General features: G+C 36.0%; 2 protein-coding genes across 3 annotated transcripts; one reads left to right on the top strand and one right to left on the bottom strand.

Annotated features, from left to right (window-relative positions):
• On the top strand, positions 1 to 7,793 carry LOC116111949 (delta-1-pyrroline-5-carboxylate synthase-like). The gene is made up of 20 exons (XM_031398111.1): positions 1 to 229; positions 530 to 601; positions 733 to 836; positions 997 to 1,099; positions 1,253 to 1,414; positions 2,165 to 2,439; positions 2,872 to 3,022; positions 3,150 to 3,314; positions 3,403 to 3,480; positions 3,732 to 3,821; positions 4,642 to 4,728; positions 4,838 to 4,924; positions 4,999 to 5,095; positions 5,171 to 5,274; positions 5,443 to 5,518; positions 5,812 to 5,962; positions 6,083 to 6,151; positions 7,185 to 7,251; positions 7,335 to 7,405; positions 7,513 to 7,793. The coding sequence occupies exons 1-20, from the start codon at positions 179 to 181 to the stop codon at positions 7,586 to 7,588; spliced, it is 2,136 nt and encodes a 711-aa protein (XP_031253971.1). The 5' UTR covers positions 1 to 178; the 3' UTR covers positions 7,589 to 7,793.
• Positions 7,794 to 7,932: 139 nt separating this feature from the next.
• Positions 7,933 to 10,087, bottom strand: LOC116111971 (NADPH-dependent aldo-keto reductase, chloroplastic-like). Of its 2 annotated transcripts, XM_031398145.1 has the most exons (8): positions 9,921 to 10,087; positions 9,679 to 9,822; positions 9,512 to 9,562; positions 9,337 to 9,413; positions 9,117 to 9,204; positions 8,613 to 8,888; positions 8,284 to 8,529; positions 7,933 to 8,183 (listed from the first exon to the last, which is right to left on the bottom strand). In XM_031398145.1, exons 2-8 carry the CDS (start codon positions 9,814 to 9,816, stop codon positions 8,097 to 8,099), a joined length of 963 nt encoding a protein of 320 aa, XP_031254005.1. In that variant the 5' UTR covers positions 9,817 to 9,822; positions 9,921 to 10,087; the 3' UTR covers positions 7,933 to 8,096. The 2 variants fall into 2 exon arrangements, with proteins under 2 accessions (XP_031254005.1, XP_031254004.1); XM_031398144.1 differs by having other exon boundaries at positions 9,679 to 10,087.
• Between the last annotated feature and the right edge of the window lie 124 nt (positions 10,088 to 10,211).

Raw genomic sequence — 10,211 nt, 5'->3', positions numbered from 1 at the left:
GATGAACAGGAGTGCATTGTATAAATACGACTTGAACTCCAACTCCTTGCCGTGCTTGAGCGCCGTCTCGTCATTTGATAGTTGAACGCTTGTCCACCCTCTCTTATTGCTGGTTTTCTGTTCCCCTGAGTTGACTCACCCATTCTTCTTCCTCTCCCCTCCCTTCGAAGAGGACTCCATGGATCCTACTCGAGCTTTCGTCAAGAACGTTAGGCGTCTTGTCGTTAAGGTAACTTCGCTTCACCCTGTCAGATTTTTTTTTTTGTTTTTGTTTTTGTTTTTGTTTTCTTCTCTTGTGCATTCAGTTTGTACTTTCATTTATTTAAATCTATATATTTTGTCGTAAACAATATTCCGTATGACATGTATAGAAAAGGAAGCAAGATGTGATAATCACTTAAGGTTTAGTTCAATGGCTTAGTCTCAATCTAGCAGCATTTAAATTTAGATTTCATTAATTTCAATTTGAGGCTATTGTTGATGTTTCTTGAATTAATTTCGATTTTTTTTTTTTTTGAATTTAATGAAGGTTGGAACAGCTGTGGTTACTCGTGGTGATGGAAGGTTAGCATTGGGCAGACTTGGAGCTCTTTGTGAGCAGGTGCGTTGGACATTAATTTATTAATTTGATTTATGATAAAAGAAGATAGAAGAGTATTCCGGAATTAACAGTCAACCATGGATTATGCTGTTTTAGATGATGATGTAACTTTCAAATAAATTGTCTTGCAGCTTAAAGAGCTAATTTCTCAAGATTATGAGGTCATTTTAGTTTCTTCAGGCGCGGTTGGTCTTGGTCGCCAAAGACTAAAATACAGGAAATTGGTCAATAGCAGGTTCTTATAATTTCCTTAATGATTAATTGAATCTTTTTGAGAATTTCCTTCCTTTAAGTTATGTGCACGTTTGTTTTAATTAGTTGAATCTTTTGGCTAGTAGTAGAAGTTATACCTAAATTATACTCAGTAATATTGAGAATCAATACTTATTTTGCAGTTTGGCTGATCTCCAAAAACCACAAAATGAGCTTGATGGGAAGGCTTGTGCAGCTGTCGGGCAGAGCAGTCTTATGGCTCTTTATGATGTACTGTTCAGTCAGGTAAGATTTAATCGATTTTTTTTTTTAATTTTTTTTTTTTTTTTTGGTGAATGTGGATCTCTAGTTTTGTGCTTTTTTAATTTCACCCTGCTTTCTAGTCCATTTGCCAAATCCATTTCTTGTAAGGCTAACATGATATCCTTTTTAATGCAGCTTGATGTCACCTCATCTCAACTTCTTGTGACAGATAATGATTTTAGGAATGAAGATTTCAGAAAGCAGCTCTCTGAAACTGTTCAATCGTTGTTATCTCTAAAAGTTATTCCCCTTTTTAATGAGAATGATGCAATCAGTACTAGGAGAGCACCATATGAGGTATTTATTTACTTCTGATTAAAAAAATGATTTTTTGTGCATACTTTGTTATGATAATTTCCTTTTATTCCTCCCTTTAGGATTTAGGAATTATGTTACTGTTTGAAATATTACCCGTAAGTGTAATATTGCTAGTTGAGCTCAAATTAACAACTTCAGATAGGGAACTCATTAGTAATATCTTGCTAGGCTCTTATGGCTTGGCTTATGTTCTAAGCCCTCGTGTATCATAAAATCCATTTTGCAGTTTACCATTTCAGTTTTTGGGAGATTAAGAGTCAAATGATTCTCATGTATATATCCTAGATACACGGAATTACCTAGCATGCTCATACATGAATGCATGCATACACGTAAACTGTTGTGGTAGGAGGTGATTATATAGCCCTCCACCAGATCATCAAATTGACCAAACACTATAAGCACAAATTACTATGGGAGTACTGGCCCAGGCAAAGGGGATCACAACAAAGGCAATTATTCAAGTTATTATTTGTAAGTGACTAAAGCCTTGAATTGAACGATATGTATGATAAAATGGTAAAACACTTATCAAGCTTGTTGTACTAGGTGATCATGGCAATGAAACCTCCCAACAGTTACTATGTTTGGGCCCTTCAGATCAAATTTCCTTTGTTTTTTTTTTCCTGATACATATTTGTTTCTTAATTCTGTTTTTGTTTGTATGAATTGCTCATTTGAGTTTTGAAAACATGCCCTATTACCTCTAATCATAAAAACTGTTTGCAGGATTCATCTGGCATATTTTGGGATAATGATAGTCTGGCAGGCCTATTGGCTCTGGAACTAAAAGCTGATCTTCTTGTTTTGTTGAGCGACGTAGATGGCCTATATAGTGGTCCTCCAAATGAGCCAAACTCAAAGCTGATCCACACATATTTAAAAGAAAAACAATCAGAAATTACATTTGGAGACAAGTCAAGGCTTGGTAGAGGGGGTATGACTGCTAAGGTTAATGCTGCTGTCTGCGCAGCTTCTGCTGGTATCCCCGTTGTTATTACTAGGTATGACCAAAGTTTGTAACAATTGGCAAAAGCTACTCTACCAGACTGATAATCTTGATAGTATACCAAAGAGAATCATTGTTATGTAACTTTGTAACGTGAAACGTTATACTCATAACATCATATGTGAAACTTGCAACAAACATGAGTTGTGACACGGAATGTGAAGTTATAACACAAAATGCAAGACTAGTAATAGTTACAAATCACGTGTGGTAACCTTAGTCTGGTACTTTTAGCAAGACCCACAAATATTGTAATTGGGTCATCATCAATTGTTAGTCCAGATGCTTTGCTTTCGTTTGTTATGTTGGGATATGTTTATAGATCAGTTATCTTGTCATTTAAATGTAGTAAAAAGCATGCTAGTTTTCTTGTGTAGTCTGGACAGTTCCTGGTTGTAATTTGATTCTGGTTCCATCTCTTTTGAAGCGGCTATGCCACCGACAACATTCTAAAGGTACTTGAGGGAGAGCGTGTTGGCACTCTCTTTCACGAAGATGCTCATTTATGGATTTCAGTGAAAGAAGTTGGTGCACGTCAGATGGCAGTTGCAGCACGGGAATGTTCTAGACGGCTTCAGGTAGTCTATTTCAGTGTCTATTTTCATCTCCTAAACTTTTGATATTTGTGGACACTTTAATTAAAACTATCAAATAAGTAGTTAGATTGGAAGTTTGAATATTTAAAATAAATTATCCCAACTGCAGGCTTTACAGCCTCAAGCAAGGAGGAAAATTTTATTGGATGTAGCTGATGCCCTAGAAGCAAATGAAAGCTTGATTAAAGCTGAGAATGAAGCTGACATTGCTGCTGCTCAAGAGGCTGGTTATGGGAAATCACTAATATCTCGTTTGGCCCTGAAGCCTGGGAAGGCAAGCACCTGTTGATTACTGTAGTTCTTTTATGATGGAGTTTGATAGGAAACCCTATCTCATAGTCTTTTGTTATTGTTCTTTACAGATCTCTAGTCTTGCAAAATCCATCCGTGTACTATCAGACATGGAAGAACCCATTGGTCGTATTTTAAAGAGAACAGAGGTCAGGATTACTTCCAGAATTCTTTTAGTTTGGTGATCCATGAACCAAGGATATTTATGTCATAGGTCTTCTTTCTATGAGAATGATTTTATTTCTGATGTACAGCTTCTGTTTTCAAGTTGAATGCTGTAGTGTAGAAATGAGACCAAGTTTTAATAGTATGCCAATAAAAATGAATCTGAGTATCCTACTGTTTCTTTGCATTAATCATTTCTGACTTTAACCCATTTGGTAATTGCTTTTTCATTCAGCTTGCAGATGGACTTGTCCTGGAGAAAACATCAAGTCCTTTGGGCGTCCTCTTGATTGTATTTGAGTCTCGACCGGATGCCCTAGTCCAGGTAAAAGATAATACACTTTTTATCAAATCCTCAAGCATGTATTTTACTGATAAGACATTATATGTTGTTAACATATTTGTAATGAGAAACTGTAGTTGTATTTATCGATTTTGTTGTAAGGTATTTATGGTGGACCTATGACTGAACTATATCATAAACAGATCTTCCTATCCACACCAATGACGAGAATTTCTCCATTCCTCTTGTCTATTATTGTAGTTCCCTTAATGTTAGGTTCCTTCCTCTTTTGTTCTGTGTTCTTTCAGCTCAAACTTGCATCATGGTTTATTGACATCAACTGATAGGCATGTGTAAAGAGATGTAAAAGGGGCTTGGTGGCATGTACCTCAGACTATTGATCTTGAAAGTCTTTTGCCACCCTAAGTAGTGTTAGAAGGTTGAATAGTAAACATGATCTTTGATTTGTTTCTTGGTCCTTTAAGTAGATGTCTGAACTTGTTCTGGTATTACACCCCTAGCAATGTATTCTTATTCGGTGAGTATTTCTGTATGGATGATTTCATATCTAATATTTGAGATAACTTGAGTATCTCCTATGTTTTTTTATTCAGTTTTTTAACGGGAATGAAATGTCTGAGTATAATATTTTGTTGATCTGGTTAAATTTTTGAGCCTTGAATCTTCTTTTTCTGTTGTTAGGTTTTTCTCCTTTGTGTTTATATTCTAAGCAGGGATAGCAAAATTGATCTTTGCATGGCTTTCAACTAGTTGATGTTAAGCTTATAGCTAAATTTCATGGTGTGCTTGTAGTATTTATCTTGATTGATTGACCCTTTCTCTGTTTCAAATGCTTCAATAGATAGCTTCATTGGCCATCCGTAGTGGAAATGGTCTGCTGCTGAAAGGAGGTAAAGAAGCCAAGCGATCAAATGCAATCCTGCACAAGGTTTGATTCACCGAGTTTAAGCAACGATTCCTTGTACTTGAAAATAAAGTTAATCATCTAGCCTTGCCATACTGGTTATTATTGTTTCCAAATTTCATTCGTTCTGTAGGTCATAACTTCAGCCATCCCAGATACTGTGGGTGAGAAACTCATTGGACTTGTGACTTCGAGAGAAGAGATTCCTGATTTGCTCAAGGTGGATAGTGAGTTGTGAAGCTGTTGTTGATTCTTTAGTATATGGTGATTTTATAACTAATTTTATTTGCACAGCTTGATGATGTTATAGATCTTGTCATCCCCAGAGGCAGCAATAAGCTTGTTTCTGAAATCAAGGCATCAACAAAAATTCCTGTTCTTGGTCATGCTGGTAAGAAAGGATGTCCCTCTCTGTCATAATACACAAACTCAAGCTTCTGTTAAAGTTGCAGCTTTTTTTTCTCAGATGGAATTTGTCATGTTTATCTTGATAAATCGGCTGACATGGAGATGGCAGCACACATTGTTCTGGATGCAAAGATAGATTATCCTGCAGCCTGTAATGCTATGGTAATTCCAGTTCACATTCCATTTGACTAACTACAAATGTGTACTGATATGTGTGCCCATGACCATATTTGAAGGACTTCAACTTGTGTTTATTGCAATGTTCAAGAATTTTCTGGTCTGAATTTTTTGTCACATATCTGCCTCTTGTTTTTATCATGATATTTCCAGGAAACGCTTCTGGTACACAAGGATTTGTCAAGTAATCCCAAACTCACTGAGATTATTGTAGAACTTCAGCGTGAAGGTATGCATAAATAACTATCCCACAGTTCTAATTATAATGGATAACAGCTGGTACATTCTATTGGTGTGTTGTCTGAGAGTATTTATTTTAAGATTGTTGTTCTGAATCAAGAACTGTAATCCCGGAATGAGTTTAGTGTTGGTTGAGACCAGATAATTTGGCACAGCAAAAGTTTACTTTCCTGAAAGTCTAGATTTAAGATGACACTTTAGTGCATGACCAGTTCTGTTAAATTGTTGAGGTGGAGATTGCATTGACAAATATCTTCCCAACTGCAAATTCATCTTCTGCAGGTGTTAAATTATTTGGAGGTCCAAGAGCAAGTAATTTGTTAAATATTCCGGAGACACACTCATTCCATCACGAGTACAATTCACTGGCGTGCACAATTGAAATTGTGGATGATGTTCATGCTGCCATCAACCATATACATCAACATGGAAGGCATGTTATAATATCATTGACATCATTTTATTTTTTCTTTAGTTTGAAACTTCTTGGGGATGAAGTTAGTATTATTTTTATTTTTTACTTTTAACTTCTTTCAAACTTCTTTTTCTGCAGTGCTCATACAGATTGCATTGTCACAGAAAATCATGAAGTTGCTGAAATATTTTTACATCAAGTTGATAGGTAAGCCTGATTTTTCATATGCAGTTCAACATGTACATGATGATGGCTTATCTTATTAACCAAATTAGCCAGTTTTTAGGAGGAAAGATACCATTAAGATATCATTGTAACCCTGCTTTTGAAGAGAATATTAGATAGAGGAGAATGTTTTTGTTCTAAAGAGAAAATTAGTTTGAAGAACTTGGACATTGATTTCAGCGGTAGCTATGAATGACTAAAAAGGATTTGAGGTTGTCAACATGGTGCATATCAGACCATGAATACTTTATATGGCAGCAGTCAGTAAAGTCCCTGACCTGCCAATTTAGGTGACACTGGCAACATCACTTGTTATAACCACCTGAATATATCTCCTTCACAGTCACCATTCACAACTTTGCTTTTTGTTTTCATAAAAGAGACAGAAGGATCCATGCTGTGCGTAAATCTAAGACCTGTTTCAACTTTTTCCCATTTTTAAGGAATGTCAAGACCATTGCTACACCAACTATTGATACACCCTAACACCATGAGTAGGAAAAAAAAATAAAAATAAAAAAAATAAAAATAAAAAAAATAAAAGAGAATTAAAAGATTTGTTCCAACTTTGATGATGGAAAACCTGGTAATCAAGTGGCTTAGGAGTAGTACATGTGATGATTCACCAACTAGAGAAAACCTATGAGTGAAGCAATGTTTCCAGCAGTGAACGTATTGGTGTTATGGGTTCTTGCTGAAGATGGTGCTTCCATGATTGCAGTCTTTTCTTTCTCTTGATGAGGGCATTTTAATTCTCCTTATTTTAGAGTGTACTTCCCTCAATCTGAGAATTATAGTCATTTTTTTCTGATGTCTTTTGGGATTCCAAAACACTTTTGCTATATAACATTTAGCCGAAGGATTGCTAGATCGATATATGCCTTCTTTGTTTGCAATGTTTTGAGCTGCATAGGTATATTCAATCTAATCTTCTCGAGTTCAATAATCTGCCAAAAATTTCTTCATAGTTTGTGGTTGGTAATCTTCAATATGGCTTTTCTGCTGATGTCAACAGCGCGGCAGTATTCCATAATGCAAGTACACGATTCTGTGATGGGGCACGGTTTGGACTTGGTGCAGAGGTATATGACTTTACTGAACTACTGGTTTTAGACACTCATGATTTTGTGTTTTGCATTATCGGATTTATTTGATGGATATACAGGTCGGAATAAGTACTAGCAGGATTCATGCTCGAGGTCCTGTCGGCGTTGAAGGATTGCTTACAACCCGATGGTATGGCAATTCTGAGTGAACTTTCTTATTCAAAATTTCTAGCTAATGTTATGTGGAACCATGTTTGGTACGTCCAACCTGATAATTGCTTTTTGTTATGAACGTAGGATTTTGAAGGGGAGTGGGCACGTGGTCGATGGTGATAACGGGGTCATTTACTCTCACAAGGATCTTCCTTTGTAGTCCTGAAAGATTATGGTTTTAAATTATATCTGCACGCTTCTGGGTTTTTCTTGTATTATATTTCACCAGCTGCTCCATTTGATGTATATTTATCGACTTTTGCTTATAATTGTTTCCAGGTTTTGTACTTGGATCATGCTTAGAGCATGTGTTTAGTTATAATTTTTCTTAAATAAATGACTACCAATTCGTATTTTGATTAGAAGTGCAAATGTCGTTTGCTCATACTGCAAGATTAGCTATATTAATTTAAGAAGAAAATGAATAGTACCATATAGTTGTTCATGTAACTTCGAATGGGGCATAAATTTTTAGTACAGAATGCTGACCATTAGAGATGGCAAAACTGTACAAAACGTTAATCTATTCTATGACAAGATCCTCAATTTGGGACTGTATATTCTTCTTTGAGATAAATAGGAGCGGCTTGCTTCTGCATTATTGGCGTACGGTTACAGGATCAACATCACTGTAGTTTTAATAGAAATAAATCGAAAGATGTATCATCTCATATTTCCCCATCCCACAATTCTTCAAGGCTTTTATAGGGACTTTTAGTTTCATGGACTGCAAAATTCCCTCGGAGGAGTCTTTGCTGAAAACATACACCACCAGGATTTATGTAATGAGTATTGACTAGGCAAATTCCAGACAGTTTATATATAGGCAAAAAATTGAACATGCCAGCAAGTTACCTGGTGGATTTCCAAAAATTTGGAGAAGAGATCTGGAGGAATAAACCAATCGAACAGGTTTAAGTTTTCTTTGATCCTACTTTCGTTTACGCTCTTTGGGAGGATGCTATGACCCATCTGAAGACCCCAGCGTAGAGCTATTTGTGCTGGTGATTTCTGAAGTTTCTCAGCAAGTTCATTCAATATTGGCTCCTTCAAAATTTCACCCTTCATCCAAGACCCTGGAGATCCCAGAGGGGAATATGCCTGCAAGAAACTTTTCCGAGTTATAATGAACTTGATTTGCTATATATCAAAGTAATTTTGATGAAGATTCTTTCAAGTCATACCGAGAGATGAATTTTAGTAGACTTGCACAAGTTGTGAAGGGAAGGTTGCTGCCACACAGGGTGACATTCCACTTGATTGACAGCAGGTTGAACCTTTGCATATTTGAGCAAGTCCTGCAACTTCTTTGTGGAAAAGTTGCTCACTCCAATCGCACGTGCCTTTCCAGATTTATACAAACCCTCCATTGCAGTCCAGGTTTCTGGAAGGCATAAGGGCAGCATGATTTCAGGATCAAACCCGCATGCGCCAGGTTTTGTTCGAAATGGCCAATGCATCTGTGAAGCAAAGCAAAGCTCACACTTCGGCTCAAAACACAAAAACTGCAGATGAAAGTATACAAAAGCTACTGTATGACCAACATATTTTCCATGATCTAATGGGCTGTATAGACAAAAAATTCTGGGCAAGGCTGGTCCCAATCAAACATGAGCCTAGATTTTTTTTTGAGACAACACAAACTGTGATTAAAATAAAATGTCCAACTGTAAATTATAGAGGCATACGAGATACAGATCAACATAGTCGAGTTGCAAATCTTCTAAAGTTCTAGTCAGAGCTTTAGGAACGTCTTCCGGTGCATGGTCGCTACACCTGCAAATTTCAAATTGAAGTCAGATATATGAGGGAACATTTCTCTTTTAACTGATCTAAAAATTTACTCATTTATATTCATGAATTGTGATCAATGGAGAAAAGAAAATTGCGTAAAAAAGAAACAGATACCATAGTTTAGATGTGATAAACATCTCATTGCGCTTCACAACACCAGTGGAAAAGAGTTCCTTCAGAGCTGCACCCACCTGCATCACAACAAATATGAACAAGAAAAATAACAATTACATAAAAACAACAATGTGTAGAGCAAACAAACTTCTTTTGTATGAGGAAATTTTATCACCTCTTTTTCATTGTCATAAACTTTAGCGCAATCAATGTGCCTGTAACCAGCCTGAAAAAATGTTGAAACCAAAGATTTTATGATTCCAGAACTCAAAATGTCATATTTGTAGCCACAACTAAAGACTAATTAAATTAACAAAAATAAATAAAATGTAAAAGTAGAACCTTGACAGCGGCAATGACAGCTTGACCTACAACACCTGGTGGAGCTTTCCATGTTCCAAGGCCAACAGAGGGCATTTTAGCTCCAGTATTGAGATCAAAATGTGAAGGGCCATGCAGAGTTTGTTTATGATTATTCATATTCTTCTAAAGTAAAACAAAAAATATAATTATATATACCATATGAAAGAGTTGTAGTTAGATTGGTATTTAAATGAAGAACAAAGAGTAGATTTATAGAATACCTATGGAACCATAAATAATAATTAACTTTTTGCAACATAGTTTGACAGACCCAGAGATGTTTTCTGCTTCAGACTCGACAACTGGTGGCTACTATTACTTTTTTCAATTTTCAATTTCTTCTTGACCTTTGTATTGGTGGCTGGTGTCATTTACATAGGGATTCACGGCAACAAAATTGGATCTTATGCTTGCTTGACGAGGAGGAAATAATATATATTATAATTTTAGATGGTTTTGTTTGCCTAAACTTATTTTTAATTGGTAAATGATATAATATACAAAATGAGATC

The sequence above is a fragment of the Pistacia vera genome, unplaced genomic scaffold, assembly GCF_008641045.1.
Source record: "Pistacia vera cultivar Batoury unplaced genomic scaffold, PisVer_v2 Contig655, whole genome shotgun sequence".
Taxonomy (NCBI): Eukaryota; Viridiplantae; Streptophyta; class Magnoliopsida; order Sapindales; family Anacardiaceae; genus Pistacia; species Pistacia vera.
Note: the sequence above shows the minus strand (reverse complement) of the source record. Positions and strands in the feature narration are given on the sequence as shown.